This window comes from Coturnix japonica, chromosome 6, assembly GCF_001577835.2.
Source record: "Coturnix japonica isolate 7356 chromosome 6, Coturnix japonica 2.1, whole genome shotgun sequence".
Lineage (NCBI taxonomy): Eukaryota > Metazoa > Chordata > Aves > Galliformes > Phasianidae > Coturnix > Coturnix japonica.
The window spans coordinates 5,372,175-5,395,798 of record NC_029521.1 but is presented as its reverse complement, the minus strand read 5'-3'; the positions used below and the strand labels follow the sequence as shown (position 1 = coordinate 5,395,798).

General features: G+C 45.6%; 2 protein-coding genes across 5 annotated transcripts in view; both read left to right on the top strand.

The window, feature by feature from the left end:
• Nucleotides 1-20,328, top strand: part of PRKG1 (protein kinase cGMP-dependent 1) — a 316,142-nt gene extending 295,814 nt beyond the window's left edge. For all 4 annotated transcript variants that reach the window (XM_015866196.2, XM_015866197.2, XM_015866199.2 and 1 more), the window contains 8 exons: nt 6,564-6,703; nt 8,990-9,079; nt 10,175-10,316; nt 11,851-12,014; nt 12,862-12,984; nt 13,082-13,144; nt 13,718-13,784; nt 16,302-20,328. In XM_015866196.2, the coding sequence (XP_015721682.1) occupies nt 6,564-6,703; nt 8,990-9,079; nt 10,175-10,316; nt 11,851-12,014; nt 12,862-12,984; nt 13,082-13,144; nt 13,718-13,784; nt 16,302-16,400 (888 nt within the window). In that variant the 3' untranslated portion in view covers nt 16,401-20,328. The remainder of the gene's footprint in view (nt 1-6,563; nt 6,704-8,989; nt 9,080-10,174; nt 10,317-11,850; nt 12,015-12,861; nt 12,985-13,081; nt 13,145-13,717; nt 13,785-16,301) is intronic.
• A 1,272-nt stretch (nt 20,329-21,600) lies between these two features.
• On the top strand, nt 21,601-23,194 carry DKK1 (dickkopf WNT signaling pathway inhibitor 1). Its single transcript, XM_015866201.2, has 4 exons — nt 21,601-21,857; nt 21,937-22,093; nt 22,308-22,418; nt 22,490-23,194. The coding sequence occupies exons 1-4, from the start codon at nt 21,681-21,683 to the stop codon at nt 22,738-22,740; spliced, it is 696 nt and encodes a 231-aa protein (XP_015721687.1). The 5' UTR covers nt 21,601-21,680; the 3' UTR covers nt 22,741-23,194.
• The last annotated feature ends 430 nt before the right edge of the window (nt 23,195-23,624 follow it).

The following is a 23,624-nucleotide window of genomic DNA, read 5'->3' as shown; positions in this document are numbered from 1 at the left end:
TCAAACAGCCTCAGAGTCCTCATGAGGATACAAGCTGTGAAGCTGAAGGCTTGGGCTCAGTCTGAAGGTAGGAGTAAGACATAAAAATAGGTGCCATTTTGGGTCAAACTCAGGAGTGTGGACAAAATCATGCACAGCATTGGAGGCTTTAGGTCTTTTCCAGAAACCACAGTAGTGAATGTTTCCATTAGGTTTAACACATTTTAGCTATAGAACCCTTATTCTGATATTTGCTTTTTATTGAAATTATTTTATGCATGAAACAGTTTACATTCCTCACAGGTTTTAGCCTTTTCCTTCTAGACATGTTTGAAATATAATATTTACCTCTGGGGTTTAGAGAAAGGCTCCGGTTTTAAGCTGTTTCCCGATGTCCTTGCTTATAAAAAATTTAATTGTACATGTTGTCAAGAGCTGCATAGCAATTTTCAGGACGGGGATCAAAACTTAGAGTTACAGATTTTGTGTTTACTTACGTGTACTCGTAGACCATAATTCTGCTATTTGTTTTCCCTTGGAGTCCCATAGCACTCAGATTGTGCTTTGTGGTGGGGTGTGCTAGTGGCTTCCCAACCAGTTGAATCCAGATGTTCTCAAAGCAAACAAGGACACCAGCATGGACACTTTCCACTCTGCTGCCCATTCACAATTCATTCTTGATTCAGCCTTCAAAATTTGGCGTATCCCTAAAACTTACTTTTCACGCTTTGATTAGTTTTTCATCTTGAGATCATTTGTTTAAGTCTCCGGCCTTATCCAGTGCAATCACCATGCCTGTTCACACATGGGCCCCAAAAAGCACATGCTTAACCCACATCTTCTTCCAACAGATGTGAGCATGGAGCTAACAAAAAAACTTGTTCATATGACGTGATGCACAAGATGGAAAGGATATAGGAAGAAGCACAGGGTAGCCTGCTTGTTATGGTTTGGTAATGCATGATACAATTTCTCTCTGAGCCTTAGGTCAGGAGAGCAGCTGAGTCTTACCTAAAGATGTTCTTAATGAAGTCATCTGAAATACTTTGAATCATAAATATGTGCAAGATATTTCCCCAGTTTCCTATTAACAACAAATTCTGTCAAATGTAAAAGCAAGGTGTGAGACAGCAAATACTATTATGAGGAAGTCTGTATCGTCCTGAGAGAACATAAAAACACTAAAAACATGTTGTACTCTTCTGCTAAGGGGAAGAGCCTCCACTTGGTTGATGCAGCAGCTCAGCTGTTGGGATTAGGGGATCTCAGTTTGCTTTCTCCTTAGCCTGTGTGCAACCCAAGTGCTGCACTCAGCAACAGCTGCTGCTATTTTTGTTGGTTCAGATGCAACTATCTGGAAAATAAAGGACCCTCTACATGCCTAGCAAGCAAAAGTATTTGCACTTCAGCTCCGAAGCTGTGACACAAAGATACTCAAATTTCATGATAGCACTGATTTCTACATCCCTCCCAAATATTGCACACATGCTGCAGCTAGGAAAAGTCCTATGGGAAAGTGCCTAAAGTTGTTGATATCAAGTTACCACTGTGCCCACAGGGGGTGTTCAGCAGCACACAGAAGCAACAAGAACTTGCTTGTGAGTGAGGTACACGAGGTATGCAAGAAAAGGCTGTGGGCAGCTCCTAAAGAATCACTGAGCATTTAGGAAAAGCCACATCTCCAGAGTAAAATAAATATTTTTACTCCTGAAAACTCTGCTCACTGTATGTTCTCATTTAGCTAGGAGCCAGGCCAGCTGCGCTGAGGATTAGCAGAACACTCTGAAGCTTATGAGCAAAGTTTTTGTGATCCTAGTGTCCAGAAGCTGGAAAAGTTCATGCTCAAATACATCCATCCTGTCTGTTAGAATCTGGGGATTTTTCAGTGTAACTTTAATTTTAGCTGCAAAACTGAAGGAAGGATTAAGAGCCTGCTTTCATGTAGATGGGTCTGTTGCTCTTTCATGTCTTTCACGGCTGTGTCTGGACAAGAGTATCACATCTGTAGCAGCTCTGTAGAAAAAAATGCACAATCATAGGGCTTCTTGGAAAACCCACAGCCAAGTAAGAACTGCAACCCAGAGACACAACATCTGCAATAAAGGGGAATTCAAGAGACATTCTTTATGGTCTGCTCCTCCAAGGAGGTATTACAGGAACAGAAGGCAAGGCAGTCAAAATAGTATGTCCTCAGTCTACCTCTGGAATGTGATGAGGCTGAGGCACCTCACTCATCTTCATTGAGAGTCAAACCTTCTTTTGGGGCTTGTTCTACATTCTGGTGAATATTTATCAAAGTGTAAAGGTCAGCTTATATTTGATCTTTTCAGTTCTCACTGAAGTTGCACAGAAATTGCTAACATTGTGAATTTTATATAATGCACATACAAATATGATTTATTATAAATAAACATACAGAGAGAGAGATAAATTTATGATGGGGGAGAAAGAAACAGAAAGAGGAAGGATAAGAAACACACAGATACATGCATTTGCTCTTTCCTTTGAGGCTTGGATGTTGTATCTGTTTTCCCAAAAAGCCTGAAAAGTCACTAAGGTAAAACCATATTCATTTGTAAGTGAATTATAGCTGTGTTAACAAATCAGGCCTTGAACGCACTGCATTTCAGAAGCTACAAAAGTTTGTACATCATAAAGCAAAGCAACATTTTTTGAGTGGCTCTGGTATTTCTATATAAGCCCAGAGAGCACAGGAAAAGCCCTTAAGAAATAAGGAAGGGAGACTGGATCTCTTCTGTTGTCTTAGTTGTTTTCATTCTCTTTCTCCACTTCCTGTTCTCTCCTCACCCATTTTTGCATCTTTTCCTATCCTTTCTATGATTCTGTGATAAAGATAGGACTCTAATTGTTCCCATGTAGCCTTCCCAGTTAGTACCTACAGAGTGGGGCAGCTGTGGTTCCATATCTGACTGTGATATCCCATCTCTCCCATCACTGCAGCATTTGGACCAGAATATATTGCAAAAAAAAGGCATGTATTTATGTACATTTACATATTTATTTTATGCATGTAGGTAAAATACCTATATGTGCAAAAAAAAAAAATAAAATAAAAACAAAAAACAACTATTTCTTTTTTATTATATTTTGCTTCAAAAATTGACTCATTTAGTTATAAACAAGATTTCTGCTGTTATTTTTGTCACTGGGATGCAGATCATTTCCTGCATAAGAATCCTGCAAAATGGCCTGTTCCAATCAATTTTACCTCTCCTGTCTCTGGTTTTGTACATCACTTCTTCATTGTGGTGTTTGGCTTTATTTAATCATGGTCTTTTGCCCTACCACTACTGCAGAGTGTCTCCCAGAGAGATCATTGTGGAGATTTTTGCACTGGTGAAAAGGCAATGAGTATTGAAAGACAGAGTGAGGAGTGGAGTGAAAAACAGAGAGAAGGGGGCAGAAATTCTTTTTACTTGCAAAAAAAGAAAACCCAGAGAAAGATAGAGGCTGGTGGTTACTCTGTGTCAGCCATCGCAACGAAGAATGATTGAGAAACCGAAGGCTCCAGCGGGTCTCCACCAAATCAATAGTCCTGGGGCCTTTGATATTTAAGATGTTTCTTCAAATTGTGTCAGCTCTGATCTCCTGAGTGTGTAGCAGAGATGGCTCCTTTGCAAGCTGCCGGCCTTGGAAAACGGCGTGCTTTTCCTCTTCTCTTAAGCATTTAAGAGATTTTTGTGGTGGGTTTGTTTGGAAGCCTGAGCTTCCTGCCTGGCATATCCACCTCCTTCTGAGCTGGGAGACAAAATCTTTGTGGTTTTGTGGCTTCATGTGCCTTTTTTTTCTTCATTACGTTTGAAGGACAGGGTGTTCTTAGCCCATTCTCAGCATCTCAACATGAATCTTGTCTTTTGGAGTAAAAAGTCCAGGTAGCCTCTGGATTTTTTTTTCCACTTTTGAAATGAGATTAAGGTTAGTCATGTTTTGTTTTGTTTTTCTTTTTCTATAAATTATCAGGAGCTAAATATTAAAAATTAATGTTTATAGGAAGAGTAAAATGACTTGTACATTGTAAAAGCCATCACTGCAGTTATCACATTCAACAGTGGCAGCAGAAACCTCATACCAAAGGGAAGGCATGTTGAAGAAGAAGTCTGCAGGATTCATTGTCCATGTGGACAACGAGCTCAGAGAAGAACATAGGGAGGAGGATGATCCAAAATGTAAGCCTTAGACTCAGTACCTCAGTGGTATGTTTCAGCGCATCAGCACATTTAATGCAAATTAATCCTCCCATGTTCTCAAACTCTTGTAAATCCTCTGCATTATGAAGCACATCATGAGTAGCAATGGAAAATTTATCAAATTCTCTTGTGGCATAAGGACAGAGTACTGCATTAGCTAGTTGTGGTCGCATGTTTGTTCTATATTTAAACATTTATGGCAGTGATAACATTATAAAACACTGAATTACAAATACTGCCTTTTGCTTCGTAGAATCATAGAATCACCAAGGTTGGAAAAGACCTAAATGACAATCCAGTCCAACCGTTCACCTATTACCAATAGCTCCCACTAAACCATGTCTCTCAGCACAACACTCAATCGTTCCTTGAACTTCCTTATAGTAATTTCTTTTCCTGTACTTCTTTTGGAGGTATACATGTATAGGAAAGCAGGCTCTTTCTTAGAGCCCAGGCATCCCTGAATAAACAGGGATTTGTTCAGATTTCTTTATTTTTTAAAGGAAGAAATAGCAGTCAGAACCTTTGGCATTAAAATGATGCAGCAGAAATGGACAAATTGAGATTCGTTCATATTAACCTTTATTCTGTAATTTCGGAATGCAGCGATCTGAGACTCCACCCGGCTGTCGTGTTTATTTTTAACACTGACGTCTAATAAAGATTAACATTAGAGAACTGGGGATTTGTGTTCTGAGTAAGTTTAGAAGCACTAAATATAATTTTATTAACAATGCTTCCTGTTTAGATTGCCTGAGAAGTATTCAGATTTGCCAGCAGAGCTACTTTCTTGGCTCTCATATTTACTTATTGTTTGTCTCTAACTGTGAAAAATACATGCTAAAAGAAAACAGATTTGATCTGTAATACATGATATGGATTTGCATGGACTCTTGCTTGAAGTAGTTTTCTTGGCATCTGATTCACTTCAATGGATGGGTGAATCTGAAGAGAAATCCATTCAATCCAAACTGCCATCAAAAGCAAGAGGGATAAGTTCTCCAGAAGTATATTTTTATCATAGTAAAAACTATTTTTTTTTTCAAGATTTGGTAAATTGCAGCCAGCCTAAGTTGTTCCTTACTTCATTATTGTTTCTTACCCTCTGTCACCTCCCTAATCTCCCCGCTTCCATCAAACAGCCTGCTTTGATTTAGATCAGTGTCAAATAACTTTGCTCAAGCAGTTGTACTAAAGTTCATTTGTTATTTATCCAAAATGAAAGAAACTAAAATGAAGCCCTAACCCCAAACCAAAGCCATTTCTATAATCTTCAGACTGCATTAAACGCAGAACTTCATTCTGCTTTGACCTGTGGTCAAAACACACTGTTGTACAGCAGAGCATCATTGTACAGCATCAGTCTTCTTTCCTGGTTCACTGGTTCCACAGTCCTAAACAGTGTCATACAAACCACACATTGTGAAGTTGTGCAGCTTTGTTTCTCGCAGGCAATAACAAGGTCTGCGGTGGTGATGTGAGCTATTTAAGAGGCTTGGTAGGTGATGGGATGAGGTTCTCTTGTTTGCTAGTGTGGGGAGGCAGGCTGAGGGAAAAGCTCTGCCCCAGAGGGCACTGGGCATGGAACGAGCTGCACAGGGCAGTGGGCAGAGCCCTGAGTGCTGGAGCTCAGGGACTGTCTGAGCACTGTCCTCAGATATAGGGTTCGGGTGGTGCCGTGTGGAGCCCAGAGCTGGACTTGATGGTCCTTGTTCTTTTCTGCCAACTTGGGATATTCTACGATTCAGCGACAAGAGGGGATGTCCAAAATGGAAAGGGTGACTCAGTTGTAATTCTTCCGGGGATTCCTACCTGTTGCTCAGAGCTGGGAATGACTCGAGGCTCAGAAGTTACCGGGGTAACACTGGTGGACAAGCAAACAGCTCCCTTCAGCCTCGTCTCCGGAATTTGGGCTAAAAATAGGTGGCTGAGGCTTAAGGTTAAAAGTAAAGACGTGACAAAGCGGTGCAGTTATAAAGCCAGCTCTACTCATCCATTAAAAACATCCAAGGACTGCATTGCCCGGCCAGAGTCAGTGCATGTGTTACTACTTATAGGAGGCTTTATGAAAGCTGTACTTTAGCTAGAAACATCTTCTGACTTGAGAGAAATGCTGACACTTGTGTCTTACCTTCAACAATGAGTTTTGGAAATGGTTTTTCAACTTAACAGCATACCCTAGTAGCAATCAGCATTACCTGGGTATAGTAGCAATGGTTTGAGAAATCTGGTTTTACAGCCAAGCTCTTGTTCAACTATGTGGTGCTTTCCAAGCAGGAAATTTGGTTTTAAACTTTCCTGAAGGTAGGGTGGTGGGCCCATGCAGGTAGCTTAGCGCTCTGCTTCTAACCAGCATATTTGCCTACTTTACCCAAGGTCCAGTTGAAAAGTGAAGAGACGAAGACGTTTGCGATGAAAATCCTGAAGAAACGTCACATAGTGGACACGAGGCAGCAGGAGCACATCCGCTCGGAGAAGCAGATCATGCAGAGCGCGCACTCAGACTTCATTGTGAGGTACTGTCCGTCTGTCCATGCTGGAGCACAGTACAGCCAGCCACAGCAGCTGATTAAACTCCATAGGAAGAACCCATGCACCATTAAAAGGAAACTTCCTTATATATCTTAGGACATGGTCAGAACACTGGGTGGTCAGAACCTCTTACAGAGGAATGCATCTCCCTAAACTGGTGCTATCTAACAGGAAGACATCTTGTTTAATCCAAGGATGCTTCGGGATGCCTGAAGCCCTTGACTTTTGCTGGAGGAGATCAATCTCCTGTCTCAAAAAGAGCTCCAGAGATGCATACTAACTCAGGATAGAAACCAAACCCCTGTGACAAAGTACAAGGGCAAGTGTGTGGCAGGGCTGGCCACCCATCAGCTGCTAAGGGGGTATTTCCTTCACATGCAGATCTGCTGCAAGCATTGGCCAAAAGCCTGCCTGATCCCTGGGATTCCCCAGAAGCCCAGGCTTCACCTATATGTGATTCATTGGTGACAACTGCACGCTGACATCGTACCCAGCTGCAGTTTCCTTCACACTGTAACATTCGATTCACAAACACACTCCTGTTACCTAGGCTAGAGCCAAATATACCTTGCAGGCTATTTATTTCAGCAAATAGATCTATTTTCTGAAGCCTGAGCTGGCTTAGTATGTTGATGTAAAGGGAGGTGAAACGCACAGACAGCAGACTGAAGGGATATCTTGACACCATTTCCAAAATACCCACTCCTAAATAAAAGGCTGAGCCTACAGACATTTGCTGACAGAGCCACTGTGCTCATGGCTAATAAAATAATACCCCAGAGTTTCTTCATTCTCACCTTTTTTTTTACTCTTTCATTAGGCAAGTGGAAAAGAAGGATGCAGTAGCCACAGGTATAGGGCAGAGTGCTGAGAAATGGTGATGCGATGAACCATCCCAAACCTTTTCCTGTTCCAATCTAAGTCTGAAAAGGGAAAAGGTTACAAGAAGACAGGGTGAAGGAACAGCTTTTTCCTCTGCTTCATGACCTGACAGTTTCAATCAAAGCCCAGCTTCTAGTTCGATGCAGCCTTCCCAACACTCCTGCATAGAAGACTTCAGTCAGGCTGAGTTACCTGCTGCTGCTGCATCTAGTCATTTATTCCCATGTCTCTTGTGCCTGTCTGAAGCTAGAACACCACCACATATTCTGTTATGGTATTACACTTCATATGATTTTATTTGCATAGACACGTAAAATGACTGTGAAACATCACTCACAAAGCAGGCAGTTCAGATGAAGGCAATACCCCCAAACTCAATCCGCTCTTTTCTTTCCATATCATGCACCGATTCCTGTTCTTTATAGTAATAAGCCTCTCCTAGATACTTTTATACCCCTTGGAAATCCTTCATGGGGATGGAACTTTCTAAGCCATAAAGCCCAGCTTTTTCTTATTGCATAGGCTGGAAACTGGAAAATCTTCCCTGCTTTATCAAACTCTATGCCTGCTTTTCCCCACTGCTTGCAGCTCCAAAGGGATTTGGTATTGTCTCCTGGTTTGTGTCCTAAATTTATTCATAGCTTGTTTATACCCTTTTTTGGGCCAGGCCTGTAGCTGAGCTAATTTTTTTCTGGGTACTGCAATAAAAAACGGTACCATTTTGGTAGACTAATTGTGTTTTAAGATGTCAGCTAAAAGGTGGATTTTAAATGATCTTGAAGCAAGGACACAGTCTCTGGGATAGCAAGATGAGGAAGACAACATTGCTGAAGTAATATTTTCCTGTTTCATCGTGAAACCTTGGAAAAGTATTTTATTAAAGTGATTTAAATGCATTAAAGCAGGCAAGATGGCAGAAGAGGCCAGATAGCCCTCAATAAATCTTACTGATATTGAAACTAATAGCCCTACAGAACAAAACACAGTGTGGATTTGGTGAGGGGGCAAACAAGTGTGAACAAAAAGATCACATACACAGGCATTACTAAAGTGGTAGGGAAGCTTCTCTTAAAAGAGAATCTGGAAAGCCAAGTGTCAGGTTGTGCCGTTAGAAATGTCAGACTTTATTTAGTACTCAGAACAATCATGGCCTCTCCTTTTGCTGCAGTACACTTCATTCAAACGTCCATCCTTCTCTGCTGAATTATTTCCCTTGTGATACAAAGACTGATGAGGACTGAACTGACCTTCCTAATCACAGCACCAGCTCTGTGAGATCCCCCTCTTTCTTGTGCTTCCTGACGTGAAGCACATCGTCTGTGAGAAGTGGGAATGACCGGTGTTTGACTTTTATTGTGAATTTTCTATTATTTTCTTGTTCCCCATAGGCTCTATAGGACGTTCAAGGACAGCAAGTACCTGTACATGCTGATGGAAGCCTGTCTAGGTGGGGAGCTCTGGACAATTCTCAGGGACAGGTGAGTTTGAAGCAATTGTCTTTATCTTCCTTATCAAGAGCCTTTATCCTGCACGGGCATAACCTGGGTCTTAACATTCTGGGTTTAATTTACGTTCCCCAGACAGTGAAGAAATGATGTTCTCCTATGCAGTTAACTAGAATCAAAGGGAATCCAGTTAGTACTGAGAATACACTTGGGACTGGTTTAGGTTGTCTCCAGCGTGGGAGCCAAGATCATGTACTGAAGCAACAGCTGGGCACCATGAGGTTGGGGCACAGAAGTGCCATGGAAAAAAATAGTCTGAAAGCATGTAATGAAATACCGTGTCGCAATGCACGAGCAAATGTGGTGCTGGTATTTCCTGTCCTCAGAGGATTTGACCTTGCAGCATTTTGGTTTGGATGTGTGTGTGGAGGGAAGAGGGAGGTGGCTGTGCAGTGTGTGTGGTACGTGCATAAGACAGCACTGCAGGCAAGAATCGCATACAGGTATGTAGTAGAATTGTAATTGGAACGTAGTTTAATGACATTTGGAAAGCAAAGGAAACACATTATAAAGATTGATGAAGAAGCAAATATAAAATTACTTTTAATTAATTATCCATAATGAATTTGTATAACTCTTTCCTTTTCCTAACACCATCTCTGGACCATTAAGATGAGCAGAGTAGCAAAGTTAGCAAGAGCTGGAATATATTCTTCATCTTTGTCAGAGCCTGGTAATTCCATCCTGAATTCTCTCAGCTGGAAATTGTGGTTCTGCTGCCACCTAGCTTAGAGCTGCCTTTGAGCTCAGCCAAAACTCCTTGCAAACTGCACCAAAACCAGCATCTGAAAGTGCACCTTATGCTGAATTTATGTTTAACACTTAGCAACAACTGTGTTTTTCCTGTCTTTTATCTCAGTTGGGAACATTATTATGGGAGCTCTTGATTTCCATAGCTCAAAATCCTTTTCTCGCCCAAGAGTCAAATATTATCACTCAGAAATCACCTTTTGCATAGAAGATACTTATCTGGCTTCACCACAGTGGCAGTGATAATGGCATATTGTAACAGCTCAGTCTTGCATGTACAAATCCCTTCATTGTTTTTCCTCTTCTTGTTTTACATAGAGGTTCGTTTGAGGATTCAACAACCAGGTTTTACACGGCGTGTGTAGTTGAAGCTTTTGCCTATTTGCATTCCAAAGGAATCATTTATAGGGACCTCAAGCCAGAAAACCTCATTCTGGATCATCGAGGTTATGCCAAACTGGTGAGTGTTTGCAATGCCCAGTTTTGAAGGAAAAACAAAAAGAAGAAACAAAAAGACATGATTTCTGACTTTTTTCTAGTGTTAGGCAACTGTATTGTGGGTAAAGAACACAGCATTAGCCATAAGGGATCAGAAGAGGAGTCCACCCAGCCCACAGTCCAATTCCTTATGGTGGCCGCCAGTAGATTTTGAGTTGCAGTCAGGGCCAGCATGTTATAACTCGTCACTGGAATGTTTTCCCAACCTCCTGCAGACTCCATGGCTGAGCTGGAGAACACTAATTCTGGCTCTGTAGCCAGAATTCTGCTTGAAATTCAGGGCAGCAATCCTGAAGTGGAAATGCTTAGAGAAGAGAAGCAGGAGAAATCCATCCACCTATTTTCAAGCTTCTGAAAAATATGGGCAGGACTTGTACTTGTGAGCTTTATAGATATCAAGTGATGCCGCGCCCCCCCCCCCCAGGGTTTCAACGGAGCAACATCTCTGCCTCTTAGGCTGGAGACTCTTCCCTGCCTTTGGAAACTTGGGACTGGTGCTCCCAGGGAGCAACAAGTCAGACCATCACCATCATGGGCATTTATGGCCCAGTAGCAGCCAGCATGTGTCACTCTGACCCTCAGCTTAATGAATGACAGCAAAGTTTGACCTCTCCAGCATTCTCATGGATTCAAGGGTTCTCATGAGGTGGGTTAGGTACCAGACTGTCCTTTTCCCCACCCCAGGAAGATCTGGCCCAGGGACTGCTAGTCCCATCACCATCCCTTTGCTCCTTAGACATGTTGATTTCCTTGGTTTCATCCATGATAAGCAGGGAAGTCTCTCAGATCCCACAGTGTGACTGATCCTGCTTCATGTGGGATTGTCACTATTTAGGGTGGCAGTTTAGGATGCAGGTGCAGGAAGATGTAGGAGCATTTCAGCCATCAAGGAACAGCAGAGTGTGCTACAGACCACAGCAATGGGCGAGCACAGTGCCAGGGCAGGGCAGGGCAGAGCTATAAATACTCTAAGCCTATTAACCTGAGTTCAGCTCAGGCCCCAAAGGTCGGCTTTGGTTCCCTATGTAATCTCATTTTCTGAGATTGCCTGTAACATGCTATGCTGTGCTATAGGTTGTAAGCTGAGCCCACCAGTGCACTGCAGTTGATTGTACTACACCACTCTTTGATGAGAAACCTGAACTCTTCACTGGATATTTCAGAAAGTATTTTGCCCAAATAGTTCTTTGCACAGGGACTTACTTAAAAAAAAAAAGTCAACGCAGGCTTATGTGAAGTTACATCTCCAAGAAGTGTTCAGCGCTGTCATTTGTTCTTCTTCCCTCACGAGGATCTTCTCTTGGCATTATGAAGGGTAAATCAGCAAAAAGGTCACTGCAGTTGTCTGGTTCTTGAACAGCCCGCAGTGTTTTGGTTGCAATAATACTCCCACAAGGAAATCTTCTTTCTGCTTTGCTTCACTTCAAGAGAAACCGAGTGCATGGCTGACATTCCTCCTCTTGCTCCGCTCTGATGCTATTCTCCTCCTTTTGCAGGTTGATTTTGGCTTCGCAAAGAAAATAGGATTTGGAAAGAAAACATGGACTTTTTGTGGAACTCCAGAGTACGTAGCCCCCGAGATCATCCTGAACAAAGGTCACGATATTTCAGCAGACTACTGGTCACTGGGAATCCTAATGTATGAACTCCTGACTGGCAGGTATGGGCATCAGAGCTGGCGGAGCTGCTGGAAAAGGATCCAAATGTTTCTGCCATTGTCACCCTGATTAGACGACAGGGAAGATTCAGAGCAGGCGTGTGCTGGAATAGCAGAGTGAAACTTCAGTGCTGTGCTGCTGAACATCACGATGAATTCTTCTTTTTAAGTCAGTTTCTATGCAGATCTCTTGAAAGGCAACGCGTGAGCAGGTTTTTTAGGAAACGTGTGTGAAATGACACAGTATTCTACCCTAATTTTTATTTCCTGGCTCCTGTAAACTGAAAATGAGCTGAATGTGGTGGGGAAAAGGTTTATAAATCAAGCATGGAAGGAAGGAGCATGTATGTGGTAGTGCAGCCCAAAGCAAGCAAATTGTAGCATCTACTTTTAGGAGCACTTCATCTGCCTACTACTCTTCTTCACTTAACTTGTCCCTTTTCTGTTAAACCATTGGAAACCTAATTAATCCCCACATGTCACAACGTGAAATAGAAAATAAGGCAGCAAGCACAACTTGGCTCCTTGTTCCTTAGGCTGCTGGCCACAGGCTGTCTTGGAAACAAGACATTTGGCATATATTGCTCGAGGAAATATGACTTTACTCTTTAGTACTTCCTTCCAGTCAGCATCACTTAAATCCAGTCTATAGTAGAGACTCTTGGATGAGAAATTGTGATAGACCATTGCTAGTTGATAGCTAACTTCCCTCAATTCACAGTTCCACAGTAGGATACTGCATTTTGCTTGGTGTTTGTTATCTGTTTGTTTGTTTCCTTCTTAAATCAAGCTTCAGTGCTGTTCTAAACATAAATTTTTAACCTTCTTTTTTTTTCTTTTCCCTCTGAAGTCCCCCTTTCTCAGGCCCAGACCCTATGAAGACCTATAACATAATATTAAGGGGAATCGATATGATTGAATTTCCAAAGAAGATTGCCAAAAATGCTGCTAATTTAATTAAAAAACTATGCAGGTAAATGCATGGAATGTAATCACTTTTCTCTTATTTGTAAAGAAATGAGTTGTTGGAAGTATGAAGAAAGTAAACTAACTTGGTATTTATTTTATAGGGACAATCCATCAGAAAGATTAGGGAACTTGAAAAATGGAGTGAAAGATATCCAAAAGCACAAGTAAGTGACTTCCCAGCCATCCGATGCTATGACCTCCCAGAAACATGCATTTCAAACAATTCCATTTTCAGCCAAACCTGCATGTCTTAAGGTTCCTTGACCTTCTCCTCCTATTGTTCTTTAAAGTCTAATTTTTGCTTCCATCCCCAAAGCGTTAGAAGTGTGTTGGACAGACATTTTGGGGTGGACACAACTCACTACTCAGCTCAGAGCTCGCTATTCAGCCCAATGACATTAGCCCATTAGACATTACTGTCTGGCTGTAAGGGGGGGAATTGGCCATATAGGAAGGAAAAAACAGCTGCTAGGACACCTGTAGGGAGGAACAGTTTTCCTCTGAGCGCTGGTAATTTGTACTTAACCATGATGTCCCCACTGGGTTGCGATATAATCCATTTTCAGCCAAGAAAACGTATACAAACGTGATCACAAAAATGATGAAGGCGATTTGGGCAATTTGAAGAACATGGCTGCAGGAGTTAAAAGCTACTGTTTAAGCAATTTAAATTTCAAGATCTCATATTTTAGCCACATGTCTAACTTCCACCTGCTTTCTTCTTCTCTCCCTTCCAGATGGTTTGAAGGCTTTAACTGGGAAGGGTTACGAAAAGGGACACTGACACCTCCTATAATACCTAGTGTAAGTTTTACTGCTGCTTTTTTGTTCCCAGCCAATATGTCTCTGTAGAATGAATTTTCTGAGCTTTGGACACTGGTCTGCTATAGTGAAGTGGCGACAGCACGTGCTTTATTTCATTTGGGTGTGCTTGGCAGAGATCAAAATAAAGCAAAATCCAATTTAAGAAGTCAATTCAGATACATTTCCACCTATACTTTGTCTTCTGGCAGTTTCTTCCAGCAGAAGGCTTTGTAGGGGCATGACTGTGATGAAATGCTCTTGACTGCCCAGGCAGAATCACTCACTACTATGTGGTTTTCTCTTTTTCACCTGCTGCGCATGTTTCTTCATCCACTTTGCACATTCCAGTAGGGAGCTGCTACTTTCACCCCTTTTCTCAGATGTGACCTCTTTCTTTCTCCTTTATCCCTTTTTCTTTTCTTCCTTTTTCTTTCTTTTTTTGATGGGCAAGTGGGATTTGTATGCCATCTCCCTTTCTTTTGCATTAACCTTTCCTTCTTCTTTTCTTTTGTGCTTGTTACCCTTTTTTCCTGCGTCCCTGTCCTACATGAAAAGCCCTGTTACTGACTGGTTTATGTTTAACTGGGAGCAGACTGGAGGTACAGCTCTATTCGTTTTCCTTTGCAGCAAAGCTCTTCCTTTGATGTCTTTGTGAGCTCTTTACCCACAAAGCCCGCTGCAAAGGGAAACCAAACAGGATTAGCTGATAGAAATTACCTTGGCCCCTTCTGTTCGGCAGCCTCCCCTCCTTGTTTCAACTTAATCCCTTTCTCTCCATGCCTCTCCCAATGGATCAACGAGAGAATGACATTAGCAATCGTGTTTAATTGCACCCCTTTGCTCAGTCCGCCCGTGGTCCTGTACCTCCTGCAGCAGCAGCAGGAATGGCTCCAGGGTTGAATCTGCCATCCCAAAGTTTCCTAATGTCTAGGAAAGAGCAAGGGGGTTTTATGTCCCCCCATTTCCCTATGGGCTACCAAAGTCACTGGCAGTCAGCTGAAGAAATGTCTGTAGCAGAATCCACAAACAGCCTGTAAATGTTTTATAAATCAAAACTGCTTTTTTTTTTTTTCTTTCAGTTAAGCTGATTTGCAATGACTGTTAATTTTCCAGTAACTGCTAATTTGTTTGCCACATTTCAAGTCAGACAATGAAATCAAGTTTAATTCCTTATATCTAGTTTCAATTCCTGATTTACCTGTGCATTGTGCAGGATGCTAGTGTAGCTGAAAATGCCAAGAGAAGGTTTTATAGTTGTTTTAGTGGATTTTTAGCTCAGCAAGAGCATTTACAGGGCTAATTTTACCCAGTGAATGTATCAACCCTGCATGTCTACCCCTCCAACCAACCAACCAGCAGTGGTGACTTCAATGGTACCTGCTGTCCATGAGTATCAACGGCTCCATGACACACAGATCTCTTGTACTGTAATTCTTCACAAGATCTTATGTTGGTAAGAGACCAGACAGGTGGTACCAACATCTGTGCTTTATCCTCTTGGATGGAGATGCTTCTACCAGAGAGAGAACTCATTTAGGGATGTGCTGAGTAAACCGGAGAGACGTGGTTCAGCACAAGGGACCATGGAGGAAAGCAAAACTCGGGACTCATCAGGGATGAGGACCCTATGGGTAAGGGTTCTCCAACTCAATGGTGCTGTTATGTTACAAACTATGTTAGTTATAAGCTTTGTTTATAAGCTTTGTTACAAGGTACGTTAGTTACGAGCTTTTTGTTTGTTTTCACAACGAGTTGAGTATTCGAGCTCAGTTCTTCCCCAAGACATTTTCAGCAGCTGGTAGATGCAGCTGAATAGTGAATTATCTAGTAGCAGATACATCTCATGGACTACAGATTGGCTAAAAAATAAGGCAGGTGTTTCTTGCACAGGTGCTCAAGGTGCTGCTTCAGTATGACACTGATTATTTTGGCCTTGGGAGCTGCTGGTCTATTCTTTTTACTGTTTTTTTGTTTGCATGTTTGTTTTCCCAATTATAAATAATTAGAAAGAAAAAAGAAATGTATATGGTCTTCATAAACCTATTTAGTGGTTGAAACTCGTCTTAATTAATTGGAAATTCAGAAATGCTCTAGGAATATCAGTATCTCAGATAGGCTCCGTGGGCTGAAAAATACTCAGACCAGAGGCCCAGCTCACATCCTCAGATTCAGGATCCTGGAGACATAAATTCCCAGTTCTGGGCTCTGGGGAAGAAAGGTGTTCCTGGCGTTCCAAGTCTTTTCTGCCAACCTTATCCCAGCGGGTAGAAAAGTTCTTGAGGCCTCTCAAGGGCCTTGGTCATTCACATCAATATGAACTTCATTGGCCTGCTGCAGCTAGCATTTTCTGGTCCATAGCTGTATTTCTGGGACCAGAGCACATAAAAAGAATTTAAAAAAACCCCACCCACTGAATACTTTTGAATGATTGCTGTTGTGAGATGAAGAGATTTGTAGAGGTTCCCAAAGACAGCTCTGATGATGGTCCCCATCTCTTTCACTCTGTCCTTTCCACAGGTTGCATCTCCAACAGACACAAGCAATTTCGACAGCTTCCCTGAGGATAATGATGAACCACCCCCTGATGACAACTCAGGATGGGACATAGATTTTTAATGTATTTCTCTTACCTGCTTCTGCCTTGCTGAAGACAGCTTTCTGGGACATGGCTGCCAGCGAAACCGAAAGAACCGGGGAGGATTCGTGCTCGGGGTCACCATGATGCCTTGATTGATGCTGCTACAGTAACTACAGTGGCATTAGGACTTATTGCTTAGATGACAATAGCGCTCTTCATGTTTTATGTTCAGACTTAATCTAGCAGTTGACATGGTGGTCCTGACACAAAGCCTTTCACCAGTAGAGAAATATGATTTTTATCACTGCAGTGATCTTGCTACGCTCTAATTACAAATGTTGAAGGATTAGTAGTGTAAGACACAATTAATTCTAGCTGCAAGGTACTGGCTTTATCAGTAGGATCAGTAGTAATTTATTTAATGCTGTAGCGAAATACAGTACAGGATTTGGGCTCCTCCCACACTCAACTCGGTAGGTCTTCCACTGTTGGCCAGTTTAGGAACAAAGGAGGACCACAACAATACTGGTCAAAGAGTTATGTTAAAGCAGTGGTACAGTTTGTCCTTTTTCTTTCAAAGCGGTATTCATAACAAGACTGAATGTTACTCTTCTTCTTTCTTTCTTCCTATTTTTCTTTTTGTTAACCTGGTGAAACAAAAGCACAACTGCTCTAGATCCCGTTAAGGCAAACATGGGTCGCTTCTCTTATACACAGAGAACATAAAGTAACATGACGTGTTTTTTTCCTGTCCTTTGGTACAAATACGTAAGTGCATGAAAAAAATAAAAAAAAAATCATAAAACTCTCAGTTTCACATATAAAATAGTGTTTAAATAATGGTCCTGTAGTAGAGCGACAGCAGCCAACTGGTCTTATCAATGAGCTATTAGGCATAAAACTAAGCTTAACTAGTACCTTTCCAGAACCCAAAGGAGAAATGTAAGACCCATAATGCATTTTATAGGTGCTATGTACATCCCTCATCTGTGAATATACCGATTCAGTCAGCCACCCTTTCAGAAATATGTAGCAAGAGGCATCGTTCTCCATCATTCTCGTAGAACAGATGAGTTTACATCTCTTCCATGTCTGCATCTCTTCCATGTTAATTACAAAGCCGATGAAGACAACAATAATGTGTGATGGAGAGCCAGTTTGCTTACACTGTTTTTAAATTGCCCTTAAAAATGTAATCCTAATGCCTCGTTGAACTAAATCAGAAGGAGTTTTGCAGGAAAGTTGGCTGAATGACATGGAAACCTGATACTTTGTGTGTTTGTGTGAGGCCTGCCTTCTCTCCGACACACCATGTCCCCAATGACCGCGTTTAAGGCCTGAGGATGGCCAAAGCCAAGTCGGCTCGTATGAAAACAGAGCAGAGGGAAGGATGGTGGTGTGTGTACATCTTCCCCTGGCTTCCACTACTTTGTTTTAGTGAAGCCTCTTCTCATTTATACAGGCATAACAAGGGAATCCTGTTCTATATGCCTACTTGCATTATACGTGGGACGTGAAACGTATCCCTTTGTACCAACAAGAAACATCAGCTTTCCATCTCTCTAACAGACCTCCAAATGAGCTAACACTGCCCCATTTGATCTCAAGAGCTGTTACATACACTAGCAATCAAAAAATAAACTTTTGCTGACCAGTGCTCAGAGAAAATTCCTTCTCCAACACTGAATCTTCTCCATGTTCCCATTGAAAGCGACTCACTTAACAGTGCATGTTAAAAAGATGTTTCCCCTGCTTCTTTTAGAGCAACTGCAATGTCTGCTGCTTGCCAGCAGCCTAGAGAGCTCACTTGTCATGGGCCCCTTCAGACCCAGTCCGTTGGCTGACTTCTCTCCACAGTTGTGCACAAGGGAAGGGCAATGACATCCACACTTGGACACCAGGTTATTCCTGTGCTCGCTCATCCCGCGCAGCATGCATGTTGAGATTTGTTTGCCTTGAAAACTGTAGGGAAAAGACAGACACTGCGTCTACCAGGTATCTCTTGTATAGGACTAGCACTTGCTTTTCCACAGAAGGGTTGAAAACACTGAAAGCAAACGCTGAACTCTAGGGCTAAAATACTCACCCATCATCCAAGCGGACAGGCAGATGGGCAGCGGCCGCACTACAGCTGAGTTGGTTATCCACCTCCTTCCAGATTTTCACTCAGTGCTGTGGGCGCCACGGAGGAGAAAAGCTGGTGCATCTGTTGGCCTTCTGCAGAACAGAAAGGAAAGGCTGCCTCAGTGTGTAACTGAGCAGCTGAGGCTTGGTTGCCTTTGAGCAAAGGGTGGCCAGGAGTGCCACAGCTCTCAGGGCAACTCAAATCCTTATGGGAAGAAAGGTTTCAAGGGGCTGATGAGTTGTTTTCTTCCTTCCTGCCCGTTTTCCTTGTGCCACACATGAGACCTGCATCGTGTGGCATGCACTGTACTGAATATAGATTTATTTTGGTATCGGACACCTCATTCAACTTCTTCCATCACCTCTACCCGGCACCCTTTAAACTTAGCATATGTGTATTATAGACGCCTTCATTTATAAGTAATATATTTGAGTTGCATTATATATATATATATATATTCACAACTGATTGCCTCTGTGTTCCCACATGCTGTCCTTTCTTCTTTGTCTCCTTTTTTAATAGATGGGACGGCGGTGTATTTACGTAAGGGGATATCAGCTCCCGTATTTAAAGCAAGTGTATTACGGTCGGTGTCATAAGAGACAGATGATCTGTAGCTTCTTACAGTGCTGCATTATTCATAGCAAATTCTTATTTAACAACAGGACCACAAGCAAATATTTCTGTAAATAGATATTTTCGTGTTGATATTTTGTGGTACACATATAACTTTTTATTTAGAGTTCCATGGCATTACTTCTTCATTCTCTTATTTGTAATGTAATGTTTTTAGATCCAAGTAGACTTGAATTAATGTCATAATTGTCAGTATTATTAAACTTTATGTCAACTGTACTGTTACTCATCGTCCCATAGGTTTAGAACACGATAGCTATCTGGCATTGTTGCAAGTGCCTTAAATCCATGGCATCCTATAACAAAATACAAATTTGGTGTTATGCTGCATGACAAAGACAAACACACCTCAAAATGTTGTCCTTTCTTAGCTTGCTGCGTTTTACAGTTCTTTCTGCTGACAATTTATAAGCCTTTATTATATAATATTGATGAATTACAGAAATGATGAAGTCGTTCTCTTATTTCTGTTCAATGTACCAGAGCTGTGTATCTGTTAATGAGATACAGAGTCATTTCTGTGAAATGTATAAATGTATGTGCGGGTCAAATTAATATATGACATCCTATCAGTCTGTACACAGGTATTCCTGTTCCGCTATGCCGTGCAGCTCCAGCCCACCGTGCAGTCCAGCTCCCATCATCTTTTATAAACCCATCCTCAATGTCCTGCCCAGAAAAAAAAGGATACAAATAAAAAGATGAGCACCTGAATGCGACTTGCCACCGAGTCTCTGTCATGAAACCAAATGCCCCCATGAAAGCGAATGTTCCCCTGGGGGACGCAGCCCACCACGGAGCTGCCCAGAGCCTCCTCACTTCTCCCACCAGCCCAGCAGGTGCTGTGCTGAGACAAGGGCAGATCCCAGACGTTAGCAGCCAAAGGGAAGTGTCGTTTGGAGTTTGTCTCATCCTGAGTCCGATCCATGCTGTTCTGACACTGGTCCTTTATTTTTACGTTCTATATTTCTCTGTTTTTTCTTATTACAATGGATTCTACATGCAAGAGTTTTTTGTTTGTCAGAAAAGAAACACGTCTGTCATCCAATGGTCGTCAACCAGTTGCACTCTTTTGATGTAGATTTAAGAACTTCTTTTTCATAAACTTAACCGCTTTTGTTTTGCTCTGTATTTTCCCTGCAGCTGTAATTGCTGAGTGCCTGTTGTATACTTTATAGAGTTGAAATAAAAATAATTACTTTTGAGCAGCGTGTTGACATCTGTCTTCAGCAGGAGTCGGCTTGGGGGTGGTTCTGCTGTTCGGCTGGGTTATTTTACCCCTGCTTTGTGGTGATCTGAAGTAGGAGACAGTGAGCCAAGCACAGTGTTGTGTGACACTGCAGAGAGATGCGGTTGCTGTGATCAATAGGCAGTGGACATGAACATCCCAATGGGTGGGTGGGGGTCCTGCATGACACATCATGGGCATCTCCAGCCCACGTTACTCCGTGACCACACAGAGCAGTAAGCATCCTTACAGCACATTTGCTCTTCAGGGGTGAGCGGTACACCTGGTGCTTTCCACGCTGCTACTAGGAGCAGGTGCAGGGCATGTAGGGCACAGAGACCTGATGCCAGTTGTGATCAATACCTACCCCAGAGCTGCTCGCAGGTGGGGCTGTCCCTGTCCCTGCTGTCACAGAGGATGAGTGCTGGGAGAGAAGGCAAAAAGCTGACACTGCCAGGGGACAGGGCTGGTCCCTCCTGGGCAGAATGCACTGGGGCCACATGGCTTAAGTGTGGCAATGGGGCACAATGGCTGTCAGCAGCCGCACCGGACACCAGCTTGTGGCCCAGTGGGAAGGAACGATGCCAGAGCTCAGCAGCGACGTGATGGGGATGAGCCTGATCCCCGCCGGTACCTGCTCAGGCGGTACCACCATAAGCCATAAGCATCACTGTCAATTTGAGCCGGGGCTGCCCATTCTCCCGGAACGGGGCGGCCCATTCTCCCATTAAAAAAATTAAATACAATAAAAAGAAGTGAGGAGCGCGACGCTACGGGCGCGTGTGGCCAACGGAGCTCTCCTCGCTGCAGTACCATGTCGTGGCCGCCAGGGGGCGCAACGGCGCAACGGCGCCGTCGGGGGGCCCCGAGGGCGAGGGGCGGGGGGAGCCGCCCCCCTTTGATCTCCGCGCATCAAAGGCACAGCCCGGCCCGGCCCCGCTCCCCCCGCCGCGGCGCAGCCCCCCCGGCCGAGGTCAGCCGAGTGCACGGGGGGGCTCCGACGGGGCGGGCTCTCATCCAGCCCCCCCAAACTCCGCGGGGCCGGGGGTGCGGAGCGGCCCCTTCCTGCGGGTCTGCGCTGGCGCCAGGAAGGGAGCGCGGCGGAGCTACCGCCGCCGTTGCGAAATCCCCTCCCTCGGGGGGGGGGGAACAGCGGCACAGCCCCCCGGGGCCCTTTGAAATCCCATCCCTCCTCCCCGAAGGGCGGGCGCAGGAGGCAGCCCCCCGGGTATAAAGAGGCAGCGGCGGGCAGGTAGCGCTGCTCGGGGGCACGGAGCGCGGCGCTGAAGTACGGACGGGACGGGGCGGACGGGTCGGGACGGACGGGCGATGCGGGCTCTGCTGGCGCTGCTGGCGGCCCTGAGCTGCGCGGGGCGGGCGGGGGCCGGCGGCGGCCTCAGCTCTAACGCCATCAAGGTGGGGGCGGCCGCCAGCGCCGCCCCCGCCGCCGCCGCCCCCGCGCCCTTCGACGGCAGCAACAAGGCGCCGCCGGCCGCCACCCGGCAGGTAGGAGCGGGGCGGCCCGGGGTCTGCCGGGGGTTACCGGGCGGTGGGAAGCGGCGCTGACTCCTCTGCCCGCCCGCAGCCTTTCCCTTGCTCAGAGGACGAGGACTGCGGCCCCGACGAATTCTGCGGTGGGGCGGCCCGCGGCAGTGGCCCCCCGCTCTGCCTCGCGTGCCGGAGACGCCGCAAGCGCTGCCTACGCGACGCCATGTGCTGCCCGGGCACGGCCTGCAGCAACGGTGAGGGGCGGCCGGGCCGGGGTGGGGGGGCGAGCGTGGCGGGGATGGGATGGGATGGGATGGGATGGGATGGGATGGGATGGGATGGGATGGGATGGGATGGGATGGNGGATGGGATGGGATGGGATGGGATGGGATGGGATGGGATGGGATGGGGGGTGGGAAGTGGACACGGGGGGGCTGACGGCGCCGCCTCCCCCTCCCCGCCCCGCAGGGCTCTGCACGCCCCCCGAACCCCCGCCCGGCGCTCCCGAGCTGGACGAGCCCGGCCCCGAGGCGCTGCCCCGACGGACGCCCGCTCCCGCCTGGCCGCCCGACGCCAAAGGTAAGCACGGCCCCGGGGAGCGGCGCGGCCGCGGGCGCCGTCGGAGCTCGGCACTGACCTCCCGCCCGCAGGTGAGGAGGGCGACTTCTGCCTGCGCTCGTCGGACTGTGCGGCGGGGCTGTGCTGCGCCCGCCACTTCTGGTCCAAGATCTGCAAACCCGTCCTGCGCGAGGGGCAGGTGTGTACCCGGCACCGCCGGAAAGGAGCCCACGGCCTCGAGATCTTCCAGCGCTGCCCCTGCGCCGAGGGCATGGCGTGCCGCCCGCAGCGCGACCGCGGCGGTCCCGACGCCTCCCGCCTGCACACTTGCCAGCGGAACTGAGCGACGCCGGGGGGCGGACCGAGGATGGACGGACGGACGGACGGACGGACGGGGGGACGGACTCTAGCCCCGCTCGTGGGAGCTCCCCGCTGTGCGCGCAGCCGGAGCGGAAGGTTGTTTCTCGAGGGAACTACACTTAAGCGACTGATTGCAGTACGTTACTGTGTTGTGAATATGGAGGTGGCACTTAGTGTACAGACGTTCCGAGTGAGCCGCCCGGGCGCTCCTCCAGCCGGGACTGGGACGTGGTACGCGGTACGCGCTGGGTTTCCAGTTGCGCTCGATGGACGCGGCCGCCCCTTCAGGTGAAGGGCAGCCCACGCTGCGCGGTGCCACGCTCCGGGGCGATGCCCCGCGGAGGCGGCGGGGTCGCAGAGCGGGACCTCAGCGGCCCCGGCCCTGAGCCGTGCGGTCGGCGCCGCTCTGGGCACAATAAAGTCTATTTTTCGCTTCACGTGGCAGTACGTCGCTGAGTTCTTCCCTCTGGGGTGGCGTGGAGGGAGGGAAAGGTGCGGGTGGGAGGGTGGGAGCCCTCCCGGCCCCTTGCAGTGCCGTCTGCGGGGATGCTCCTGAGGCACAACCTCCCTTTTGGTGCTTTACCGCGACCTGACCTCCAGCACTAATGCCTGTGGCATTAACTCTCCTGCTTAGAGACCTCCGGGGCTGCCCAGACAGCTGACATACCGAGACAGGGACCGAGCCTGACAGAGCTCCCTGCAGTGTGCCCGTGCACCGAGGGTGGCTGCTGTCGGAGAGTGGCTGAGGTCGGCGCTGTGCTGCCCCAGCCCAGCACTGACCCAAGGCAGTGGGTTTGGTCTGGCTGTGCTCACGGTGCAGGGAATGGATTTTCCCGGTGCTGCAGCCTGAACTTGCTTGGAGCATCC